The sequence below is a fragment of the Macrotis lagotis genome, chromosome X, assembly GCF_037893015.1.
Source record: "Macrotis lagotis isolate mMagLag1 chromosome X, bilby.v1.9.chrom.fasta, whole genome shotgun sequence".
Taxonomy (NCBI): domain Eukaryota; kingdom Metazoa; phylum Chordata; class Mammalia; order Peramelemorphia; family Peramelidae; genus Macrotis; species Macrotis lagotis.
The window spans coordinates 24875069-24902034 of NC_133666.1; the positions used below are offsets into that span (position 1 = coordinate 24875069).

The 26966-nt window shown below is 39.3% G+C and overlaps 1 protein-coding gene across 3 annotated transcripts in view; it reads right to left on the reverse strand.

Moving 5' to 3' along the window:
- SMARCA1 (SNF2 related chromatin remodeling ATPase 1) overlaps nucleotides 1-26966 on the reverse strand; it is a 110559-nt gene that overhangs the window by 38876 nt on the left and 44717 nt on the right. For all 3 annotated transcript variants that reach the window (XM_074207815.1, XM_074207817.1, XM_074207816.1), the window contains exons 10-18: nucleotides 22633-22742; nucleotides 21650-21876; nucleotides 21272-21393; nucleotides 17438-17590; nucleotides 12492-12624; nucleotides 11270-11418; nucleotides 8998-9117; nucleotides 2590-2700; nucleotides 2183-2296 (exon numbers count right to left, since the gene is read on the reverse strand). In XM_074207815.1, the coding sequence (XP_074063916.1) occupies nucleotides 2183-2296; nucleotides 2590-2700; nucleotides 8998-9117; nucleotides 11270-11418; nucleotides 12492-12624; nucleotides 17438-17590; nucleotides 21272-21393; nucleotides 21650-21876; nucleotides 22633-22742 (1239 nt within the window). The remainder of the gene's footprint in view (nucleotides 1-2182; nucleotides 2297-2589; nucleotides 2701-8997; nucleotides 9118-11269; nucleotides 11419-12491; nucleotides 12625-17437; nucleotides 17591-21271; nucleotides 21394-21649; nucleotides 21877-22632; nucleotides 22743-26966) is intronic.

The window sequence follows — 26966 nt, forward strand, 5'->3', positions numbered from 1 at the left end:
ATAGGTTTTTACCTCCTTAAATTTTTAGGCACCTTTGTTACAAAGGTTTTGTTTTGGTTTTTTGGTTTGTTTTCAGTAGAGAAGAGAGAAATGGGAAGGCAGGAAATTGATTTATGTTCACTAAAAAAAATAAAATGGAATTTTTTAAAACCTGACTTCTCATATTGAGATAAAAAAAAACAAAATGATGTTATAACTAATTTGATGATATTTATCTGATTCAGTTTTTAATAAAATGAGGGACTTCATATTCAGGCCCAGGCTGAATTGTACTGCCTCTACAGTACCAAAATATAAATCATCAACATCCATTCCCACTTCACTAACTTTCTTTGCTTAAAAATTCCTTCTATATCCGTTCTCTTAAGAGTTTTCCTTTTCTTTGTGTGTATGTGTGTGTGTGTGTGTGTGTGTGTGTGTGTGTGTGTGTGTGTTGCTAGGCAACGGGGTTAAGTGACTTGTCCAAGGTCACATAAATAATTATTGAGTGTCTGAGGCTGGATTTGAATTCAGGTCCTCATACCTCCCGGGCAGTGCTCAATCCACTGCACCACCTAGCAGCCCCTCTCTTACGAGTTTTCCCAAGGAGCAATACTGCTTTTCTTGCTCATTGTTTTAAAATCTGAAGATATGTCTTATTCAGCCAAGTTGGTTTCAAGAAATTCACATTTCTAACTATTTCCTCTGCTGATCTCTAAACAGCCCCCCTCTGATCCTGAACAGGCCAAAAGTTTTCTGAAGTATAAGCAAGGCTGTAGGCAGGCTAGGGTCATCTTGGTTAGGTTCCTTTTTCAATATTTCACCACATTGCAGGCTGATTTAAAAGCCTTCCTCCAAGTGACTCCCCAATTAATAAATCGTCAAAGGATACAAATAGGTAGTTTTCAGATAAAGAAATTAAACCTGTCTATAGCCATATGAAAAAACTCTCTAAATCACTATTGATTAAAGAACTGTAAACTAAAACAACTCTGAAGTATCAACTCGTACATGTCAGATGGACTAATATGACAGAAAAGGAAAATACTAAATGTTGGGAAGGATGCAGGAAAACTGGTACACTAATGTACTTCTGGTGGAGTTGTGAACTGATCTTACTATTCTGGAGAGTAATTTCAATCCATATCCAAAGGACTATAGACTGTGCATACTCTTTGATACAGAAATACCACTACAAGGCAAAGAGATCATTAAAAAGGGGAAAAGACCTACATGTACAAAAATATTTATTTATAACAGTTCTTATTGTGATGGCAAAGAATTCGAAACTGAAGGGATGTCCATCAATTGGGGAATGGCTAAACAAGTTCTGGTATTTGAATGCAATGGAATACTATTGTGCTATAAAGAAATGATGAGCAGGTATATTTTAGAAAATCCTGAAAACACTTACATGACCTGATACTAACAAGTGAGCAAAACCAGGAGAACATTGTACAGATTAACAGCAACATTGAGCAATGATCAACTGTGACTGACTCAGCTCTTCTCAGTAATACCATAATCCAAGACAAATCCAAAAAAACTCATGATGGAAAATGTTATCCACATATAAAAAAAAGAACTCTGGAGTCTAAATGCTGATCAAAGCATACTATTTTCATTTTTTAGTTTTTTATTGTGACTTTTCCTTTTTGTTCTATTTTTTCTTTCACAAGATGAATAATGTGGAAATATGTTTACATGATTGCAAATGCATAAACTATAGGAGACTGTTTGCCATCTTGGGGAAGAGGGATGGGTGGGAAGGATGTCTGAAATTCATAACCTCCTTATCATTCCTATTAAACTGACCCCAAAAGCAACTATGCAGTCCCCTAAGAATTATCCACAAGCATAAACATGGAAACCTCATATATAGGCTTCAATCCAAATTTCCTTGACCTTAAATCAGTCTTCCTTTTAATTACATACACAAATCCTTCCATGAAGCTTTCATCATCCAAATACAATCATCACAAAACTGTATATTGATATCTTGTCCAAGCAGTACATAATGTTCCATTCATCCCATTAAGTGACTGAATTGGGGATCCAGGCTCACCATAGTCACTCAAATCTCCTTTTCATTTTATTAACACAGACAACCCTTGCTAATCCCCAGATTCAAGTGAACTGCTACTTTTACATCCCAATAAAGTCCATTGTTAGCTAAAAAGGGGCGGAAAAAAGGAGAAATTACCTTATAACCTATAGTCTTCCGATAATAGAGGATTTCTTTTTCCAGAAGCTCAAATAAACGTGGTGGAAAGAATTGAAAATCTTGGATGTTTGGTTGTTTTGGTGGTCGGGGGGCCTGTAGAAGTAAAACAAATGCATTAAAAATGAAAAAATTCATAATGATAAACAACTACATAAAGAAACTTTACTCATTTTGCTAAAAAAAAGAAAACTATTGTGTATTGGGGAACCACTTTCTGACACTTATGTTAGGAGACTGGGTTCCATCCCCTTCTGATGATATGTCAGAGCAAGCCTTTGGGGGCAGTTGTTGTCCAGCTCAGAGAAGTATGATATGGGTGGTGTATGCCCTATTCTACATATGGTTAACAAAACACGTTCAGACTACAGAGAGCTAGCTTCACTTACCTTTGGAACCTTTGGCTCACTAACACGTAAAGCCTCCCTGAAATAGGCATCCACTGCATAATTGGCCTTCCGTTCTCGCTTAGGAGGTTCTATCCATTCCATCATGCTGAGCTAGATGAGAAACAAAAAGCAGATATTTAAACATTTCCAAAACATGCTTAGAAAAGAAAGCATGCAAAGATTCCAGAAATAAGAGGGAACCAAATCAAACCCAATGAAAAAGCTGTGAACGATATTTCGTAACCTACAATGTCCCAAGAATCTCTGCTTTGATAATAAGCCCAGTTAGAATTTCAATGGAAAAGCTTTGAAAGTTAAGCTAAAATCCTCAATTCCAAAGGAGTTGTCCAGGACCTCTGGGGTATTGATATGAAAAGATTCTTCAATATTATGAAATAACCTCAGTGACAGATTCAGTGGAACTAATATATACAAATATAGGGTTAGGGTTAGGGTTAGGGTTATATAGTATAATATAAAGAAGAAGAGGTTCAAAGGATAAACAAAGACTATGGGCCATATCACAGTAAGAGTTTTTCATACATCCTTTGAAGTCAAGAGAAAGAAGTGAATGGAACAAGGATCATAATCAGCTGGAAAATATAACTCAGAACCCCTTACCCTACACCTTACCCTGCACCTCAGCAGGCTCTCTTCCTCTAGGGTTCAACATTGTCTTTATCAGATCATCCAGTCCAGGTCCTTGATGATCTATCAGCTTCCAGGTCACTTCAAAACACATATAAATGGTCCCTCAAGGCCCCCTTGGCCTCCCACTTCACCCAAATTCCTCAACTCCCAAGTTGACTCTACCTCAGACATTCACAGGAATGATCTTATCTTAGACCTCATCACCATTCACAACTGCTCCCTCCATCGTCTTCAAATGCTGAAATTTCCCTCTCTACCCACCCTGCTATCCTTTCATTGCTCCCTCTGGCTCACTCATAAACCAATACTTCATCTTTGTCACAAATTTTAGTTATTAGCAACAATAATAACAGACAACTTGTATATAACTCTTACTATGTGCTAGCCTAATCGATTTATAATTATTATCTCATTTAAGCCTCACAACCACCTTGGGAGGTTATAGTTTATCCCTGTTTTACAGATGAGGAAACTGAAACAAGTAATGAATAAGTGAAGTGACTAAGAGCTGGCCTTTATGTAATACTCTAATGTTTGCAAATGGAATTATATACATTATCTCTTTACAGTCTCAAACAACCCTCTGAGGTAGGTACTTCAACTCTCATCATCCTCATTTTAGAAATATGGAAACAAAGTCAAAGAGGTAAAGTGACTTGGCCACAGGTCTCAAGTCAGGATAATGACTCCACTCACCACGCCATGTCACTTCAGTTGAATTACCCCTCTTTCTCTGTTCCCAGATCACTAACCCTATTATGGCCTCACTTCCTTCCCTTCAGACCCTTGATTCTGCAGTTCTCCAATTCAACTATATACATTCTTCCCATCCTGAGTGCCTTGTCCTCACACCACTCCTGAGCTGTATCACATCCTACTTTTCTCTCATCCTGCAGAGATGCATGTAGTAGGTAGTTAATAAATGTTTATTGACTGACTGACAGACACTGTTGGAGAAATCACATCACTGTGTCGATTCCCTACAAATTCGGGTTCCCTGCTCTCAGTTTGGCCCTTACTTCTGCAGAACAAAACCGCTCATCTTTCTCACTCATTGATCTCGGCAGCTGTTGTAAATGGTCTTTTCAAGTCTCTTGAGTTCATAATTTTTTTATCAATGTTGCAAACACCCCACAAAATAGCAGCTTTCTAGGGACCACTTCATTTTTTTCTCATTTTAGTCTCCAGGACCTAGTATAGTACCTAGCACACTCAGTTGTTCAGTCATTTTTTGATCAGATATGATTCTCTGTGACCTTTGGTGTTTTCTTGGCAAAGATACTGAAGTGGTTTGCTATTGCCTTATTTTATAGCTCATTTTACAGATAAAGAAACTGAGGCAAACAAGATGAAGTGACTTGTCCAGGGTCACAGTTAAGCATCTGAAGCTGAATCTGAACTCATAAAGATGAGTCTTCTTGATTGAAGCCCAATACTCTATCCCCTGAGGTGCCATTTTGTTGCATCCCATCCCCACCCCAACGAACAGTGAGCATCACAGTGAGCATTTATATAATGCTTCTTTAATCTTTTGTTGAAATGGAAAGATGATACCCTTCTCACTTTGGGTCTTAGTAATAGGTGAGATCTACTATGATTCTGAAGACAAACCTCACAAGAAATGGTCAGAGGATTCTGATATTGGACAAAAATGACAGTAAACTCAGGGTACTCTGGGACACTCCTGTCCTTTCTCACCTCTCTCCATTGGTTCCTTCCTTTTTATCTTGAAAAAAAGCACAAATCTTTCTCATCATGAAGAAAATCTCCACTCATCCCTGATGATAGTTGCACTGACCATACTAATATTATTTCCTTCCCTTTGTGCTTAAACTTCCAGGGAGTTCTAATAATTTAGCTTCTGTCCTCCATTAAAATATTTTTTCAACCACCAAAAACTTCCTCCTAGCTAGATCCAATGATGGTTTCTCTGTTCTTGGGTGTTTTCACTCCTTCCCATTAGACAATGGTGACCACGTATCACTTTTCTTCTTTACAATGCCACTCTCCTTCTCTTCTCTCTCCAACTTCCCTCTTTAGTAAGTCCTCTTACTATCCCATCAAGCTTGTAAGACTCAAACCCTAGTCTTCTCTTTTTCTGCCTCTAAACTTATTTCTTTAATAAAAATATTCACTCTCATAGGTTCAGAAATCATCCCGAGTGGTACAGTAAGATCACTGTTCCAAAGTAGAAATGCATCTCAAAAGCCATCTTCTCCAAGCCCCTCATTTTACAGGGAAGGAAACTAAGGGCCAAGAAGGTAAAGGGATTTGCCTAAGGTCCCACACATAGGATCCTAGATCTGTAACTAGAGGGGACAGCAGAGGTCACATTTTATAGCAAAGGAACCTGATGAGGTCCAGGGAAGTGAAGGGGTGTGCTCAAAGTCAAAGAATCTTAGATCTAGAGTTAGAAGGAGTCGCAGAGGAATCTAACCTCCAACCATTTCACTTTACAAAAGAGGAAACTGAGATCTAGAGAGGAGAAGTCACCAAGGTTGCTCAGGCAGTAAGCATCAGAAGGAGAATCTGAACCTAGGTCTTATGGCAGAACCACAATAGTATCTATACCTCCACTACCCAATTTCTATTTTCAGCACTGACCTCTTAGCCTCTTTTTAATGTGAACTCTTAGTCACACCTAAAAAGTCTCAAAAAGGGAGCTCATTTTCCACCCAATACAAGATATGCTTAGCCTAACCCATGAAAATCAACCTCATTACTTTATTGGCACACTTCATATTGTCAAGGCCTGCATTTAGGCAATATTCCTTCTTCCCAGGGGAATATTCCACACATTTGGAGAACCCTGCTAGCAAAATGGAAGTCACAAAATTTCAATGTAATCTTGGCTCAAAGTCTTGAGAGAAAACCTCCTGCTTATTTATTCTCAGGTATATAAATGACTTCTTGCTTCTTAAATATTACGCCATAATTGATGTGATGACAAAATGCTTCGGCTAGAGCTTTAGATCCCTGTATGCCTGGGGGAGATAGGCTCTGTTGCTAAGAGAATCAGCACCTTTCCATAAAGTAACCAAGTACATTCAAATTAGCTAAGTAACTTTTTGAAAAATCATGTTTGCTTCCTAGGAATGAAATTGAATGTTTTTACTGATTTTTTAGCCTCTTGCAAAATTAATTTTTTCTCTCAAATATAGAAAACATTTTTAGTAACAATAAACCCCTGGGAACGATTTTCAAATTCATAAAAGTCATATATAATGAGTAAAGGATAGTATAAAAAGAAAATTTGCTCATTACCAGGGTAATTCTACACTTAAAATGCAGCTAGTTCTCCAACTCAACAGGAAGTCAAGAGCCAGGGACAGTGACTGAGTATGGTCAATATATTGGTTGTGCTGCAAATGAAAATGTGCAATCAATTTCTTAATAAAATTGACAAATATAAGAAAAAAGTTTTAGTATTCATTAGGCTAGTTCCCAAAATGATGACTTTAAATTCAGACTAAAAACTGCCAAGCATTCACCTGTCCCTGGGTTCCATTATATGGGGCTGCTTTATAGATGACACAATCTCTTTTAGCATTACTTGAAATCCATATATTGGACTGGAGTCAGGCTATAAAATGATGGTTGGAATAAAACACCTTCAGACTCCTCTGGGGCATCTTATATCAAAATGTCTAACCCAGAGATATCTCATTCTCAATATGTCCCAAACTGAACTCATTATCTTGAACCCAAACCCCTACCCCTTTCCTCCCAATCCCTTAGGCTCCCTACCTCGGAGTCACCCTAGCCACCTCACTCTCCCTCACACCCTCAATTTCATCTTTGAAGCCTCTTTGAAGCTCCCTGGTATCCTCTAATAATGCCACCACCCTGATGCGGGACCACATCACCCTGTGCCTTGAATATTACAATAGCTGCTTCTGGTTCTACCTGCCCTCTCCAATCCATCCTCCTCTCAGCTGCCAAGGTGAGTTTCCTAAAGCTGAGGTCCAACTATGCCAGCTCCTACTCCAAAACCCCAGGTTAATAAGATTTCATTTCACTAATTAAATTCTAATCTTCTGTTTGGCAAGGCCCCTTCCTACCTTTTCCCGTCTTCTCACACTTTTCTCCCCTCCACGTACTCTGGGATCCAGTGACACTGGCCTCCTGGCTGTGCCTTGCAAAAGACACTCCACCTCCTGAATCTGGGTATTTGCTGGGGCTGTCCATCACGCCTATAACTCTCACCCTCCTCATCTCCGCCTCCTGGTTTCCGTGGTATCCTTCAAGTCTCAGCTCAAGTCCCCCTTTCTGCAAAAAAGCCTTTCCCAGTCCTCATTAAGTCTGGTGCCTTTCCTCTGAGATTATCTGCAATTCATTCTGGGCATATATTGTTTATATATAGTTATTTGCATATAGTCTCTCCCATCAAAGGATGAACTATCCATAAGAGATCTTTGCCTTTCTTTGTAATCCTAGGACTTAATACACGGTAGTGAACATCACCCAGTAGGAACTTGGTAAATGCTTGCTGACTAGCCCTGACTAAATGTTATAGGTTAAGTTCTAATCAAATTTCATGATCATGAAAAGTCTGACTTGGTTGTTTAAAGGGTAAGGCATACAAATGCTGGGATCAGCAGGAACCTGGACTGAATCCTCAGTCAAATGCTTGGTAAAATATATGAACATGGGCCAAAGCACTTGGTTCTCTGGGCCCCAGGTCTTCATCTCTTAAAGAAAGGAGCTGGCTTGAATAGCTTCTAAAGCCCCATTCAGCCTCAGAACCATAATGTGATGATTTATATGGAGTCCTATATACTTTTCATTTGAAAGTAAAAATATATATTAATAATATAATTACAATTCTTCCATAAATAATAATGGAACAACTTAAGGAGTACAAGACCCCAAAAGATGACCTGGTAGACTGGGTCGGAGTGTTGAGCTTGGAAGCAGAGAGCCCCAAAGTCTGAGCATGCTTCTGCCCCAGACAAGCTCCAGAACCTGGGGTGCCTCAGTCGAAGCCCCAAGACTGCTCCACTGATTCACGATGCACAATGGGCTGGACTGGTGGGAGAGTTCCCCAAACTGAGGAGCAAACAGGTCCTTTGAGGACTCCTGGGCATAAGGTACTGAGGATGCAGAGAAAAATCAGGAAGCAGTCCTTCTTTTCCAGGAACTTCTGTTCTATTGATGGGTACAAATGGACACAGAAAAGGAAAAGCAAGCTAACATGAGGAGACAGAGATGACAAATAATCCAAGGGGATCAGGGAGGCTTCATGGAGGCTTAGGTTAAGCCTTCAAGGAAAAGAAGAAATCTAAGGAGTCAAGGCAAGCAGGGATATGCAATAGAGAAATGGGAGCCAGCTGATGCAAAGGCACAGTGATAAGAAACTAAATGCAGAATCCATGGAACAGTTTGTAATTTGTCAAGATTTAGAACTGTGAGATGGACAGTGATCTGAAATGTCTGGAAGGGTTGATGTTATGGGGGACTGAGGTGTTTGTACCCTGCCCCGTAAACGAGAGGCTGCTCTTGAACAGAGGGAATGATGTGATCAGATCTATGTCTCAGGAAAAAAAAACTGCGCAGATGGACCAGAGAAAACTGGAACCAAGGAAATGATTTAGAAGACTATTAAACCAGTCCAAGCAAAAAGTAATGAGGGCTTAAACTAGGCTGGTGGCCAAAGAAGTGAAGAAAAAGAAAGGAATGTAAGAGATGGTTAAAAATAGATGTTAATAAAGGACAACTGTGCAACTTGGGTCCGTTTGGTCTCACATCCAAAGTTACCTTTTGTTTTTCTCTATAATCTTCACCTTCAAAGTTGTACAAACTTGTTTCAGTGTCCATGGAGAAATTTCTAAGAGAGTTCTCTCCCATTTTCTGCAACCGTTCATTCATTTCTGCAGTCTAAACACAATAAAGCATGCTCAGATGGCCAAATACTTTTTTTATCTCTTATCAACATTTCCCAACTCAATTTTAGACATTATAAAATAACTCTTTATCAAATATTAACCTGCATGAAAATTCTATTTGTCCCCAAGTAGTCTTCAATCACTATTGACCCATTGTTCTCATTTATGCATTCCTAACAACCTTCAACCAATGGCTGCATATTTATATTAGAAGCTGTTCAATTCATTTTCTTTGAATCAATTTATTCTATTAAGAGATAAAAGCACATTTGAGGCAAGATAGTACAATGGTAGGATACATGCTACCATAATATCAGGTAAAATTCAATCAAGGACCTTAGAAACAGAAATTCTATGATAACTGAATTGCCTATAAAATTATAATAGCTTATCAAATTACTTGCTGTCATAAGAGAGGGTGGAAGGCAGGGAGGGAGAGAGAAAATGTACAATTCAAAATCTTAATAAAACAAAGCAATGTTGAAAACTATCTTAATGTGTAATTGGAAAAAAGTAAAATTAAAATTAAAAAATCATGATAGTAAAAACTATATTATTCTGACACTTAAGTAATGTTCTCATTGTTTTATATAATAGCAAAAAAATTAAATAAACACAAATGGAAAAATATAATACTCAACAAGCAAATCTACATTGGGTTGTAGCTGAGATCTGACAGGATGAAACCAGTGACTGCAAAAATATCTGTGGAAGGGTCTATCTTAGCCACAAGGAGGACCAGAGGTCAAAGTGGCAAGGGCTGTGCTATCCTGTATTCTCTTTATCCTAAGCTGGGCACCATCCCATCCCTTCCTTCCGATACCTTCAGAGTTGATCCCTCAATTCCCTCAAAGTTTTCACACTGTCAACTCAGATGACATCTGTGTATAACTGGTCTATTTCAACTGTTTTCCCCATCTTTGCTTTCTCTACTGCCTTTCTTATTTCCTCTAGAAATGCATTCAAGACTATGGATGTTTGGTCTCCTTATTGGTGAAATTTGTTCGAAAACCAATGTGAAATGAACTGTCCTATGTGGTCTAGGCAATTCAGGCTTAGGTAACTATTGCATGTAAGTCCCTTCTAATTCAATGATTCTATGAATTAAAAGTATTCTAATATATCAATAATGAGTAACTTCAAATACAGTGCCTCAAAAATCTTTTTTTTAAAAGTTGTTGCGGGGCAGCTAGGTGGCGCAGTGGATAGAGCACCAGCCCTGGAGTCAGGAGTACCTGAGTTCAAATCCAGCCTCAGACACTTAATAATTACCTAGCTGTGTGGCCTTGAGCAAGCCATTTAGCCCCATTTGCCTTGCAAAAACTAAAAAACAAATAAAAAGTTGCTGCAATCGAACCTGGCAGTATAGTATTCAATAAATTAAGAAACACCAACTATTCCTGGATTGAATCCTTAACAAGGATTAATGGGAATAATAGAATGCAGACTAGTAGAAATTAGGTTAATATGAAAATTCTCTGTCATATCAACAATAAGTTCCAGATGAATACATAAATGGGTGAAGTTCATAGCAAGGCCCTGGGAAACTAAGCAACAACCATGGAATATAAAGAAAAAGGATCAATAGATTTTTTGTTTAAGTTGTTGTCCTAAAACATCTATTTTTTTCATTTTTGGTGAAGACAGGGTGGTTTCCCTGTAACACTTTGGCTGACACAAAGCAGCCATTGATGGCTGAACCAACTGTTGACCACCATGGAAGTTCTGATCTGCCCCATTTTCCAACTTGCACTGTCACTGGTTAACCTCTCCTTGGGCAGCCTACTGGTCCCAAGTCCAAAGGATTGCTCCAAGATGTTCACCATATTGGTAGCAAGGCTTGGGACAGATGCCTCATGAACTTTAGCAACTCAGAGTTCTAGTGATCCAGTGACCTCATCTTCCCCCAGAAGCAGGAGCTATAGACAGGTCAGTCTTAAAATTCATAAATGACAAAAATGATTTGATTTACAAGTAGATCAATTTCCTACTTTTTTCAACAGGTATGTTGAGTTTTCATTTCCTCCCCCAAAAAGCAAAGCAAATTGTCCCTGATTAAAATAAACAATCAAATTGTCGTAATAAACATAAAACAAACATAATCAAGATGCAAAGTTCCATTTCTAAAGTCTACTTTAACTGACCTTCTTTTCCCCTCTCTCTAAAATAGTTGTAATGTCTTCCTCTGTCAGTTCACTTTCTTTGGAAGCAAAAACGTGTGTGGCTCCATGGCGTATCATCTGTAGCATTTCGTCTTTTGCCAACTTGTTAGATTGTTGATCAATGAGTCTACCTAATATCAAAAGTAAATGGTGGGATCTTTAAGTGGATTGTACTACAAAACCCATACAAGAAGGGGCTTTTGTGTCTTTATTTCTTTGGTGCTGACCTACTCCATCATTGTGGAGAGCTCACTGTATCTAAACTCCCTGTATCTGTATCAGACTACAAGAGTTACTTCTTGACTCTGAAAATCATTGAACGCAACATAAGGTTAAGAGACTTATTCACCCTTCCAATTTGGGATATGTTATTGGTAGGACTCAAACAGGTCTTCTCTGTCTTCAAGGAGACTTCTACCTACCTACATTCTGTCTCTCAATCAAACACTATCATATTTAAATCATGAGTAAAGTTTGGGAAGCTGAGGAAGTTGTCCAACTTCAATTTTTCCTCAAAGCTATCTCTTGTGAAGTGTCCCTTCTGACTCATTTTCCACTTGGCATTATACCTTTGTCTAACTTTCTTTTAAAACCCAGAGATTCAGGGGCGGCTAGGTGGCCCTGGAGTCAGGAGTACCTGAGTTCAAATCTGGTCTCAGACATATAATAATCACCTAGCTGTGTGGCCTTGGGCAAGCCACTCAACCCCATTTGCCTTGCAAAAACCCCCCAAAAAAATACCCAAAAAACAAAAAAAAAAACCTAGAGAAGCAAGATTTAAGGGGGGGGTCTAGAACTTCCTCTGAGAGCAGGCACTCCAATTATAATTATAATTGTTTGCAAAAAAAAAAAAACCAAGCCATCAGAACAGGTTGTCCCCTGGATACCAGGTGTTCCAAATCACATGCTATTACAAATAAAGGTTATCAGGTTAGCTAAGGTTCAAATATACAATCTGCATATCAAATGTCATAGACAGATAAGACAGCTTTAAATAACTGAGTTTTCAAAAAAGTATTTGTCAAATTAGACTGTCTTATTTCAAGCTGTGACCAATCTTATAAAAAAAGACATCTTTAAAAGTAGAGGTTTTGAGAGTGCAAATTTTTGCAAGAACCAACTAAGTAATTATAGGGATATTATAATATATATGGATAAACATAAACACACACAGTTATTAATATTATGGAAAAGCATTTGATACCTTGTTGTATAACAATAGAGTCAAGCCTCAGTTTTATCTCTGCTCTTTCTACAATCCTGTCTTCAACAGTGTTGTCAGTAATGAGCCGGAATACCCGTACGGGCTTCTTCTGACCAATACGATGAGCTCGATCCTGATGGAAATGAACCATATGGATATTACTGGGGATTCTGGATCCAATTTCTAGTATACTTGAGAATTTAGGTTCTATGAGATAAGCAGAACCAGAAGAACATTGTACCATCTAAACGCAACATGGGGATGATCAACCTTGATGGATTTGCTCATTCCATCAGCACAATGATCAGGGACAATTTTAGGGGATCCGAGATGGAGAATAACATCTGTATCCTGAGAAAGAACTGCGGAGTTTAAACAAAGATTAAAGACTATAAACTTCAATTTTTTTCAAAAAAAAAAGTAGTCGGGGGTGGCTAGGTGGTACAGTGGATAAAAGTACCGGCCCTGGAGTCAGGAGTACCTGAGCTCAAATCCAGCTCAGACACTTAATAATTACCTAGCTGTGTGGCCTTGGGCAAGCCACTTAACCCCACTGCCTTGCAAAAACTAAAAAAAAAAAAAAAGTAGTCTTATGTACTACATAATTTGCTATCTCAAATATTTTATTTTATTCCTCAAGGATATGATTTTCCTCTCAACACATTCAATTTTGATCAATGTTTAGCATGGAAACAATGTAAAGATTATCACACTGCTTTCGGGGGGGGGGGGGAGAAGGGAGGATGGAGGAAAAATTGTAAAGAGAAAGTTAAGTAGAAACTACTGTTGTATAAAATTGGAAAACAAATAAAATATTTATTTAAAAAAAACAGAGAATACAGACTCTACTGAGCTCCTTGCCTCTGGTCTCTCTCTATTACAATTCATTCTCCACTCAGATGCCAGTGTTATTCCAAAAAGAACAAGGCTGAATATCTCTCCGATTCAACCTAGTCCTCCCTCAATAAACTTCACTGGCTCCCTATTAACTTCTAACTATCTGGCAGTGAAAGCTTTCTATCAGGCCCCCTTTCTAGCTTCTTAACCTCCTTATACAGGACTCCCCCCCCCCCACACACACACACACTCTATTATCCAGTCAAACTGGCCTTCGTTGCTCACAAATCCTCACAAATGACTCTTTATCTCTAGTCTCCAAGTCTTTACACTGGCCTAGAATGTTGTCTCTCCTGACTTATGTTTCTTAGAATCCCTAAATTCCTAGCAAGCCACAACCACAAAACTTCATCTTCCACTGGAAGCCAGTTCTGGTATCCACCATGACAAATGTGTGCTGAATTATGGACATGTTGCCTCCCCTGCCTCGCCTTCTTGAAGTTGAGGGCCACTCCCACTTTTATTCTTTATCCACAGTGCTTTCAAGGGCACAGTATCTGGTGAGTTGTAAGCCCTTAATAAGCGCTTGTTGATTTGGAAGAGTATCTATACTTGGTCAAAAGCAGAAAAAACTGAACTTCCATCTTTTTCCCTTCAGAAGGAAAAGTGTCTGCTGCCTATTCCCAAGGCTCCCCATTCACAGGAGGTATATTCTAAATGGGGAGAATATAAGTATCTGTTAATACTTTCTAGGAGAGAAAGAAATCAGGAGAGAAAAAGGTAAAGGCTCCAAGAAATGAGACTGAGGGAGGCTAAATATACAAGGCAACTCATTACAAGTAAACTGACTTTCACACTAACAATAAATTCCAAATGCCAGTAACAAAAAGCAGGTGGACTTTCAACAAAAGAGCAAAAATATATGCACAGAGCCAAACATAGAAGCCTCCTAGTTTCCCTTGTTTAACTAAGGGAGAATTTTTAATGTAATTTGAACCTGGAGGGAGATGAGACAAGGTTGATGAGGGCTTAACTGTTCTGCAAAGTGAGATGATTATGTGGGGGGTATGATCGAGGGTTCAGGACAAAGGCAAAGGACACACACCTTATCAGTGATCTTTGAGTAGTCAGGGAGAAGCTAACCTTTCAAGGGCTTCTTAAAGGCCCACAAGCTATAGAAGCAGGTAGCTTAAAGGGAAAGTGGGAGTGGGGGTGGGGGGTAAGGGGGACAAGAGAAAAATGAACCACCAAACCGAGATAAGCATAGATATATTTGTAAATTCTATATAGAAACACTATCTGTCACAAAAGTAGCTCTATTCTGAAAAAGTCTTTTTTTGAAGTATCATAAAAAATACATTAAGAGAAGCAGCAATTGATAGAGCACTGGCCATGGAGCCAGGAAGACCTGAGTTTAAGTCCAGCCTTACATACTTGTTACAGACTAGGTGTGTGACCTTACACAAGTTACCTAACCCCACTGCTCCACAAAAACCAAAAATAAGAATAAAAATAAAAAAATAAAGTACAGTAACAAAGTACAATATCTTCTTTCTAAATTCTAATCCTAATGGGAGAAAAGATGTTGGGAGACTAGCTTACAGTTTTCTGGTAGAACTGGTAGAACAGTTTCCAGATAACTGTGAGATCAATAGGGCAAGGACTGGTTTGGCTCTTTGGATGCTCTCAGATGTGGAAAATCCCTCCAGTAAGGCAGATCACAATTCATCCAGAAGTTCCTGATCCACTGGTAAATCAATGAGCATTTACTCAGCTTTCAACTACCATCGACATCCTCCTATTAGTCCACCACAGAGGCTGGAAGTGGGGGAAGGAGTTTTGATATTACATAGCAGCATGAAAACTGTACATGATCATCATGCCCATTTTACAGATAAGTGACTTAGCCAGTCACATCGTTATTGAGAATCAGAACAGGGATTCAAACCCCAAATCTGTTCTTACTTTTACTCCAAGGCTCTTTTCTTTCACCACACTGCAATTTACTTTGGATTCTTAACAGAACTATCCACAACTGTAATTCAATTTGCTGCATGATGTTGGGTCCAAGTTGCTAGGCCTCAATTTTCACCTCTGTAAAATGAGAGGGTCTCTGAGGGCCTTTCTGGATCTAATTTTAGGCATATTGATGTGCATTATTGATAGGTTGATTTTTTTTTAAAAATCAATAAATTGACAGAATTCATGATCAGGGATTTTTTACAAACCTGTTACACATGAGAGGGGTAAACCAGCTGTGTTTTCATATTCATAAAATTCAATTTTTTCCCAATTTTACACTTTTTTAGGCAAGTGATATGGTAGATAATTTCACAGATTTAAAATGATAGTCAACTCTTAATTGTACTATTTATGGAATGCCCATGATGATTTGGGGAAGCATTTTTTTAGCTTCAACTAATATCTTTTCTTTAACCTAATTCTGGGGATCTTGGACTGTGAGGCACATGGTCCAGAAAACAGATGCCAAATGTCCCCCCCAATCTGCTTTCAGAACCTGCCAGAAAACAATCCATTCCAAACCACCCCAGCAGTACCAAAGAAAGCATTCCCTCTTCCTCCTCCTCTCTGTACCCTTCTTCTTGACTCCCTCCTCCCTCCACCCACCTCCTTCAACAAACTCAGGACCCTGAATAACCAGGAAGGGCTCTAGTCAAGTCCTTTATAAAAATAGCTAATTGATTTAAGTAGAAAAGGAACAAGGGAGAGAGAGCCAACTAGTAATGGCCTTCACAATCAAAGAATGCAATCCCTCAAAGGAAAAGTGGTCTGCTTTGCCAATGAAAGATATGGGAATGGTGGGGGAAGCCAGTTAAAAAAAAAGAAACAATGCAGACAAAGGTTAGAAGAATGGGAAAGTAGAACGTAGCCCAAAACATTGGCACTCCTTTGCCTTGAGAAAGCAAGGAAGAGAACCACTTGGGCCAAAGGCTTTGAAAAAGCTAATATAGGGAGTGTCTAGGCAACCATCTTGCCTACCTCTAAGGTAATACTAGGACACCATCACTCAAAGGAAAGACTACCAGATGAACCACAGAACTGGAAGGGACCTGAGAGGTCATTAAGTGTATCTCCCTCACTTTACAGAATGGAAAACTGAGGCCCAAAGAGGGAAAATGGCATGCCCATGATCAATGTAGTAAATGGCAGAATTCCAATTTTGAACCCATGTCCTTTGACTTCAAATTTATCTATTTTCCTACTACAACATATTTCTAATCCACAGGAACTCAGAATCAAATGTTTCATATTCACCCTACATCTCAGAAGTTCCCCCCCCATAAGGATGATGAGGGATCACCAAACTTCAGTACCTTGAGACCAATGAGAAAGATTGTCGGGTATTAAGGCCCAGGGATGTGTTTACTGACAATCTCGGTTTACCAAAGAACCATTCCAGTTGTCTACTCAATGACTTCCAAGGGTAGATAGTCACTATACCCTGCCCATGCAAAAGAGCTCATGTCAGAAAATATCTTTGCTCTGTAGATAGGGAGAGGCAGCTGGCTGGAGGCCCTGGATGTGAGTCCTTTACCCTTTCCAGTCCACTGCTAACCATAAGAAATATCTTCATTTCCTGATACCACAGCAGCTGGACAGAGATGAGAAGAAGCCTGGGAGGGTACTGCATAGGTAGGTGACATTAATGAACAACATGGCAAAATGAACAGTGAGTAATGTCACAAGCAGATTATCCACAAATGGATAACAAAGAGTTGACCATAATCCAAAACTCTCCCCTGCCTCACATTCAGAGGTATGCTAGAGCCAGTTTAAACCCATATGATGACTAAATTTTCACTGTGATCACTTCCACCTCAGAAAGAGGAGAAGGTTCCATCAGGGCTGGAGCTTAAGTATTTTTCTGATTATCCAAACTGGAGAAAGTGATAGAGAAAATGTTCATAATAAAAATTAACTTTTTTAAAAGTGTGTTTGTGTACATTTTTTGGGAGAATCAGTGAGTAAACAATTACTAACAAACTCCTTCCTTGCAATTCAGACTACCTCAGAGCATTGGGAACCACATTACATCCTGGACCATACCACCGGACCCAAATGAACAGATCCATTTCAAGACAACTTACCATAGCTTGCAGATCAACCTGTGGATTCCAGTCTGAATCATATAATATAACCACATCCGCAGTCGCCAAATTAATTCCAAGACCTCCAGCTCTTGTACTCAGCATAAAAATGAATTTGGTACTGTTAGGAGCATTAAAGGTATCGATGGCTTCCTTTGATTAAAAAGAAAGACCAAAAAACATGGTGTCACAATAGCAGCAGTCTCTCTCTTTTTTTTAAGGTTTTTGCAAGGCAAACAGGGTTAAGTGGCTTGCCCAGGGCCACACAGCTAGGTAATTATTAAGTGTCTGAGATCGGATGTGAACCCAGGTACTCCTGACTCCAAGGCCGGTGCTTTATCCACTGCGCCACCTAGCCGCCCCACTGCGCCACCTAGCTGCCCCAACAGTCTCTAAAATATACATACAAGAGGGCAGTTAGGTGGCACAGTGAATAGAGCACTGGCCCTGGAGTCAAGAGGACCTGAGTTCACATCCAGCCTCAGATACTAAATAATTGCCTAACTGTGTGACTTTGGACAAGTTACTCTTAACTCCATTGCTTTAAATAAAACAACAAAAAAAAGATATGCATACAATTATTCAAACTCACTTTATAATACTTTCTTTCATTTTCAAAATGTGCTTCTACATACAGTACTATATATGAAACCATAGAAAGCAAATCAGAGATATTATTCCTAACCTTTAGGAGGGGGATCGTAGCCTTTTGGAGGTACTGGACTTCTTAGGTAGCAAGGGGAATGCCAATAGCCCTTTTTCAGAATTATATTTTTAAATCTGCCAAATAAAATCTTTAAGATCAAAACTGGAAATGGTCTTTTTTTTCCCCCATCAACATCTATAGCATTCAAAGATCCCAGGTTGAGAATCCCTTCTCCAGGAGCATTCAGCAAGAGAAATGACTACACAAAAAGGAGACACCCAGACAGCTTGAGATGAATAAATACTAAATTGTTGCTTTGTCTATACAGCATCAGGATGGTATTGTGGAAGATCTGAATCATGGGCCAAGGAGAGGGGAAGCCAATCTAGGGTGGGGAGGGGGAGGGAGTGGCAGTGGAAGAATAGCAGAAACATCAAACATCCATCCTACCAGCTGCAAAGTAAAAGAAATGTCATTTCAGAAGTTGGTCACCCCATTGACAAGAGAGACAAAACTCGAGTTGGTCAAGATGAGGTGTTTTATCTGGGGACACAGAAGAGTCAAGATTTAACTTGATGGTCTATGCTGCCCACCTCCTGATGGAGAGCTGATGGGCTTAAGATGTAAGAATGAAATATGAACCAGTGTGGGAACTTTTTTTTTTGTCTGCCCTATGTATATTTGTCATAAGGAATGGATTTTCTTTCTGTCTTTTAAATCAAGTGGGGAGGGATGAGGAAAGAAAATGTATGTTTGCTATTTGAAGAAGGAAAAAAAGAAAAGAGAAGGGAAGAAAAAAAGAAAGAAGCTTCAGAAGTCAGGAGTATGAAGAATAGATGCATAAAGGAAAAGGGGAGGAGGCTTCCCTCTGGGCCTACTGACAGGAGGTAAGAGATAAGAGTTGGTCAACTGTCAAAGGACATTTAGTGGAGAGGCTGTTCACCAAGGTCACAGTTAATCTTGGTCCCAAAAGTTAAATGATAAAGAATACCTTCCTCTCTATCCAGAGACCCATGGGATCTCCACTGACTTGGCTAGGTTGACTTGATAGGGGAGGATTCTATGGAGTGGTGGGAGTGATTAGGAAGAGACTGTTACAAACCACAATAAAATACTGGTGAATGCACATGATTTATGTGTGATTTTGTCAACTTGGAAAACTCTTATCAGACCTCGGGGCTAAATCAGTAGGAGAGGATTCAGTGAGCTACACGAGGTAGCTAGGAAGGGTCACTGAAAGAGGTTTTTCAAAATGGGTCTTCCTAACCCTAAACTCAGCACTCTATCCAATATACCAAACTTCCTCTTAATAAAAACGACAAAGTTACAAGTAGTGTAGTCATTTGTGGCTCCCTGACAAAGTCATTCAAAAAGGCAGAGTCCAGATAGAGGTGAGGAGTTCAAGTGAAACATGTCTGTGACAGAGACTCAACTAGGAATTTGTTCAGAATAAAGCCAAAAAAAAATGTTGAGTCAGAATTCAGACAAAGCATATGGTCTTAAGTGACAGAAGATACTTCTTTAGGGATGGGATCAATAGTTGTAATTTCATTAGTTTGGGTAATTTCCAGTTGAGGACATTGGCACTTTGAACTTCTCATTTTAGAGAGATGTCGAGAAAACTGAGAGGTTAAGTGACCTTCCCAGGGTCATGTAGCCAATATGTGTCAATGGAAACCTTTGAACCCAGGTCTCCCCATTTCAGAGGCAAGCTCACTAACTACCACGCACCACTGCCTCTCAGATAACCTATAGAACACCTTACAAAACACATCCCTGATCAACCACCTTTGAACAAGCAGTTTCAGTTAAGGGATGAATGTGAACTGCATCAGACTGCAAAGGGTTGAGGAGTGATGGAACGGCAAATAGGCTAAGAGGACAATTTCACTGAGAAAGGGAGGAGAGATGTGGACTACCTTCAAGGAATGTTACTGTCCTGGGTGAAGAAGACCTGGGCACGATTGAAGGCAACAGAGAAGCAACCAGTAGATAGGGAGAGGCTGAAGATTCAAGACAGTAAGGGGATGACCAAGGAAGCAGTATGATGGGATGACAGGAAGGAACAGGATTGAGTGCACAGACAGAGGAGCTGGCCTTTTTCAGAGACTTGGGGAAAGGAAGAGAGAGGGAGAGATAATGCCAAGGGGATCTAAATTGAAGAGAATGGGAGAAGAGGAAGCTCCCACTGAACATCCTCTGTTTTTTCAGTTAAATAAGAGATAAGATCCTCAGCTGAGAGAAAGGGAAGGAAAGGGGAAGTGGGAGGCTTGAGGAGGGAAGAAGTTTAGAATAGCTTCTGAGGAGATGAGACAGAGAGTCAATCTGAAGGTCTCCCTTGCTCTAATGTGAGCCCCACAGAGATTGGCTAACATGAATTTGAAATGTAACTCATCAGCACAGTTGTGAGATTTCCTCTGGTTTCTTTAATGGCTCCTGAGGAAGGACAGAGGAAGGAGGTTGCCGGAATAATCCAGGGCTGATGTCCAACAAATAAAGTCCAAGTAGGGAAGCAGGAAATGGATTCAAGAGCAGAAGACAATGGAGAATTGAAATGACTAGCTAGTGGGTTGAGGTAAGAAAGGGAGGAAAGTGATAGCAGAGCCTGAGAAAGTACAAGGGGGTGGAGGGATGGACATCCTGATGAGAGCAAAGAACAAGTTTAGGAGGGATAAAGAAAATAGGCAGTTGGAGAGACAGTTATCTTCAGAGAAAAGAATGTCAGAATTTCTAATTAGGAAAGTGGGTAATGGCAAGATGCAATGTGTGGTCCTTTCTTGATATGGCTGGGTTGGAAGAGGTCACAGGGCTTAGGAAAGTGGGAGGAAATTGGGAGTTTGAGAAACCATTGACATAGATATTAAAGTCCCTTAGCATATTAGTCTAAAGGTGGAAGCTGAGGAGGAGAGAAATGTAGCATTTCATATGCTGAACTCCTTGGGAAAGGCAGGAAAATGACTTATAGGTGGATAAACTATAGCCATTACAAGAAGGATACAAATTACTGGCAGAGGCAGGCATAGACCAAAGGTCTCCCAGGTCTTCCAGCTCCTAGTAATGTGTCGCCAACACTACAGGATTAAATGTTTCCAATGAAAATAACAACATCCTAAAAAAAAGTACTTAAAAGTAGAAAAGACATTGCTTAATGGAGCTGTCAAGGCAGACGCATGCTTAATCTTTCTCACCTCCCTTTCCTCATGTGGAGTCTGTCCATCCAGCCGACAGTACTCATAACCCCGCCACATGCAATAATCCTCCAAGATATCCAGTAATCGTGTCATCTGACTAAAAATGAGGACTCTTGACCCTAAAACATTTTCACAAAATAAAAACATGCAAGATTAAAAAGGTGGTTTCAAAATGAGAACACGATAAGCCACACAAACGTACAGCATACATTTTGAAGCACTCAAACATCTGATGCAAAAATGCATGTCCATGTTTTAATTCATTAACTTTATGCCAGGGACAAGGAAGGCTCCAAACTAGACAATGTTATTCCTGTACAAAGGACTGGGAAACATATACTGAGGAAAAGTAACACTCTGCTTTGTTTTTCTCACCCTGTTCTTTGAGTTTTGACAAGAGTTTATCCAGGGCCACCATTTTCCCACTGTTACTGACAAGATGGGTGTCCGTTGTATATGGTGGGCCGGGTTCAGCACCATCAAACAGGTAGGGATGATTACAACATTTTCGCAATTGCATGAGAATATTCAGTAACCTCATTTTATCCATCTTTCCCGCTGAATTTAAAATATCAATATCCTTCATCAGGATTCGTGTGTACCTGCGATTTTAAATTTAATTAATTACATGATTTCAAAGAAGGTTCACTAATATCATAAAGCAATATTTCCTGGGAATTTCTGTTTTAAAATAATGATAGGAAAATGCAGGGCAAAGAAAAAAGAAAACCTATGGAAAAACAAATGCAGATTTGAACATTTAAACTATTTTTCTGTCATTTAAACCCATTTCTCCTGGTTTTATTCAGTAGTTATATACTATAAAATGCTTTTTCTTATACTTGCATATGATTATCAAGTTCCTGGTCTTAGCTTCCCTTGTTTGAACTAAACATCCTCAGTTCCTCTAATCCTTCCCAAGGTCATTTCCAATCCTGTAAACAATTTCTTCTCTTGACCTTTACAAGTCAAAAGGGGATTAAAGACCTGATCAACAACAATCACAAAGGCTCATGTTTTTGTCTCATTAAGGTGAATGAGATTCTGTTCTTTTTTTAATACCATTAATAGGTTGCTGTCCTGTCCAGCCTGTGGTTCATTAAGACTCCCTCTCCATTTCCTCTCTACTTACTTACTGCAGGGCTAATCATAGCTCATCATCCATTTATGTAATATCCACAATCAGTTTTCTTACCTTTATAGGAAAATTTCATGTCAAGCTTATTTAAAAATTTGAATCTGAAATGTTTTTATTTCCAAAAATAAAAAACAAAATTAAAACACTACAAGACATAGTTCAAACAAACAAATCTGACTTGAAAAAATATATGACCATTAAATGAAACGAAAAAGCTTACCATTCCCTTTGCATCTTACTTAGGCCAAGGTAAATTTTTACTTCCTTTTTAGGAGGTAGGCTCTTTTCTACTTCAGCTTTTATACGCCGCAACAAAAATGGTTTTAAAACCTAAAGAGTGAAGTTTTTCGTGAAAGTTTATAAGGCATTTAATATTGCAAGTTACAGATTTTACATGATTTTAACCAACATTCTGATTCTGAATTTCCTTGCTTCATGAGAACTGACAAGACCCAACTTTTCCAAACTTTGGGGCAGTTTGCAAGCCAGCTATGAAAGATTAGGTGTGTAAACGTCCTGTTTCCCTACTGGGATTTACCCATCTGGAGCCAATGGGTCAAATGAATGGCTCATAACCATAATTTCCTTTCCAAATACCACATCTTAACTGTAAGATGCCCCAGGGCCTATGTTATTAAAGAATAAGCAGTTAGAAAGCCTCCAAGGAGAACCTGAAATATGATTTAAGTACTGCTAAGTGTGGGGCAGTGCAGCATAGTGGAAAGAACATTGTTCTTGGCCCCAGGAGACCCTGTTTTGAATACTGTTTCATACTGGCTAGACATTTGCTTGAATCCCGGTTCATACTAGCTAGACATTTAGGCCTTGCTTTTCTGTATGTCAGATAAGGAAAGCTCCCTCTATATTATATGAGAGTAATACTCCAGAAACCATCTATATCAAAGGGTTATTGTGAGTGAAGCCCCCAAAGAACTGTGAGAAACATACAAGGCTCTGGGGGCCAACCAGAAAAAAAAATCAAAGAACTCCCCAATATGTAAATTAGTTCAAGGGCTTCTCTTACTTGGGCAATCTGAACAGGTCTGGACTGAAATAAGACTTTCCCAAGAGGATTAGTAATCTTGGGTAAAAATGGGTGACAGCAAAGTCAGGAATGACCTGACTGCTCCATATGAAATATGCCCAAGGTACTGATGGATGGGACCATAAACTGTTCATCCAACTAATAATCATCAATCAATAATAACGTCAGCAAGCAGTCATCTAAGAATTTTGACCTTATATTTGAAATCACATGAAATATTGTTTTAACTTCATAGCCCCTGTGAAGGAGATAATGCCAATCTTATTAATCTTACTTTTACTTATTGAGAAACTGAGTCAGGGAAAGGGCAAAAGAAATTGCAGAACTTCCTCACTCCTAGCAAGTGGGGGGGGGGGGACAAGCATGTGCCCGTTCTTATCTCTCCAAGCAAGTACCTAATGGCTTCTCTCACAAATTATGAGGGAGTATAGCAGCATTACCTTGACCAAGAATTACTTAAAAAAAAAGACCCACATTGTCCCTTTGGCACATATCCCATTGGTTATCAGGCATTTAGTTTCATAACACTACCAATTATTAAGAGTTTCAGTTTTTCAATGTCAAATCATAACTGTTACAGCAAGATGACTTTCCCAAATATATCCATCCACATAATGGGTCAAGAGTTCCCATTCAGCATGGAAAAATATATAATTGTGAGGGAAACAATTAGAATAACATTTGCATGAGCAGGGAAACCAAGAAATTTTTGGTTAGCACTGAAGTAATAGTAAAAATAATAATAACCCTTAAAGATTCCCTAAGGATTGCAAAGTGCTGTACATTTGTTATAGAATGCTCTACAATTAGAGGTAGGAATGCAGGGTCAATGGTGGGGAGAGGGGAAGCAGGAACCAACCCATATTCTTTCACATACCCTGTTCTAGCTCAAACTTTTTCTGTGCCAAGTCAGAGAATCTTGAGAATTTCTAAACTCAAGTCTGATAGTTATTTAGGACAAAAGCTGTTATCCAGTCCAAGACATAGTTTGGTAGCATTAAGCCTAGCTTTTGTTAGCTAAATGTGGTGGGGAGCCTCTGACTAGGATGAAAGGGATTTGCTTTAATTCAGTTTGTTTTAGTTAGGGAAAGACTATCTAATCACTTTGTCATAGAAAACCAGAGCTAGGATGGCTTGACAGGTAGCCCTGTAGAGTCTAAGCCCAGAAGTTGGTAGCAGGGAATAACAGAGACAGAGATTGAAAAAGGCATTCTCTGGCCTGGCCATTGCCCCTCCACTCCTGTTCCCTGGATAAACATGTCTACTCTTCCCACTAATGATATATAGATATTTGGTGGAAAAGTGTACCCCAAATTTATAAAGATAATATTCTACTGTTATTTTTTCTTATTATTCCATTTAATATTCTTCTTACTATAGTTCTTCTTACACTACTTCTTACCATACTTGCTTTTTCATTTAATGTCAATGCATTGAACGAGCTTCCTGTGGCTGCCTAGGAAAAGTAAACACATCAATAAGGACTAATGAGCAAGAGTTTCCAGGAAAGGTGGTCCCTTGGAGTACCTTGAACCTGGACTCCATTTTCCAGCAGTTTAACAAGTGAAAGGGGTTTACTAAGGTACTATATTATGGGGAGATTCATTGGCTTACCCCTTTTAAATATAGTAAGGATCTTATAGAATATATTCAATCACAATTTAGCAAAAGGTTAACATTTATGTATTGCTTTAAAGTTTGCAAAATATTTTACACATATTGTGAGTCTCACAACCCTGGGAGGTAGCTACTTTTATTATGCCCATTTTACAGATTGGCATAACACTGAGGCATAGAAGAACACACTCTTATAAAATGCTTACTACACACCAGGTACTGTGTTAAGCATTTTACAAATATCCTCTCATTTGATCCTCACCAATAATCCTGGGAAGTAGGTTATTATTTTTTATTTTATTAGCTACTTACTATTAATAGCTGTTATTTATAGCTATGGAAGCTGAGGTAGATAGAGGATAAGTGATTTGCCCAGGGTCCCACAGCTAAGAAGGGTCTGAGGCAAGATCTGAACTCGTCAAACTGACTCTAGGCCCAGCACTCGATCTACTGCTCCACCTCATGGCCTCAAATGTCCAGCTATTCAAGGAGCACTGCACTAAGTACTGAAGGGAGTCGACAGATGCTTGGGCATTAGCAATACCAAGTCCAAGTTGAGTGTCCATCCTACTGGCCACTCAGCTGCTAGACTTATGTGATCCATGTGGTTTCATGGGGGGAGTTCCTCAATGAGAAGAGTCCAGTCAGTCTTAGGAAAAACTTCTCTGTCTTTGGGGGAACACTTAGGTATAAGAGTCAGTCTCTCTTCAGATCTGTATTATTTGAGACACTTTGTTTTTTTAAGATGTCAATTTATTCAATAGAGAATGGACCAATGAGAAAAATGTCTTCAAGTGGCCACAATCTTCTCACTGAGAGGTTTAGTGACTTGTTGAAGAGTCACACAGAGAAGTCCCTGGGGAGGTATTTGAAGTTGGACCTTCCTGACTCCAGGTTTGACAGGCTAGTCCCTGTAAAATGAAGGACACTGAGCTAGAGGATCGTCAAAGTCTCTTCCAGCACTAGATCTAGAATCCAGTATGTGGCCCAGGCAAATCATTTCCTGGGCCTCAATTTCCTTCTGCTTCAAATGAGGGAGGTCTTCTTGCTCTAAATAAATGAGTATATTGGGGACCATAGGAGCAGAATAAAGGTTACACATACTACCTAAAATAGGGACAAATCGAGCCTGCTCAAAGACACAACAAAGAATGGAAATGTTGGGAATAATTGAGATGATATTTTTAAAAGGCTTTGCAAGCCTTAAAGCATGGTATAAAAAATAATTATTTTCCTTATTATTAATATAACAATGGTAATAAGGTAGGAATTAGTGAGAACATGTGAGGCCTTCCGTGGGAAAGAAGTTATTGAGGGCAACATAATGAGGCTCAAGACAACCGACAGAGATGTCACATGTTGAGAGCAGCAACTCACGTTGTCATGACAACAATAATCCCAGCACCACCAGATGTTCAAGCCAGGGACGGAGTTAGCCAGGTTATTAGGCTTATATTGCTACTAAGGGCAAAAAGAACCGAGAATTGGAGTCTGCCACAGAGAGGGGCACACTCTATGGTAATGAATCTTTGCCTCAATTGTCAGAGGATGACTGGTGGCCAGAGTATGGGATAATTTGAAATCAACAAAAAAATAATTCAAAGGAAGAAGTGGGGGAATGACCTCCAGGGACCCCAGTCTTGTTCCTTTCTGTTGAAAGGATGCTATTAGTCATAACCATGGAATGGGGATGCTAGAGCAAGGGATGACCAAGCTCACCCATGGCCCTAACATGCAGTGATGCTTATGGACATCTGGGATAGAAAATGTCTGAGCTAGTGAGAACAGATTCTCCCAGAACCCAATTACAGTAAATATCTCCAAGACGCGTGAGACTGCTAACAGCCAAGACTGCATTCATGGGTGGGTGGGGAGGAAAGTGCCAACAATGA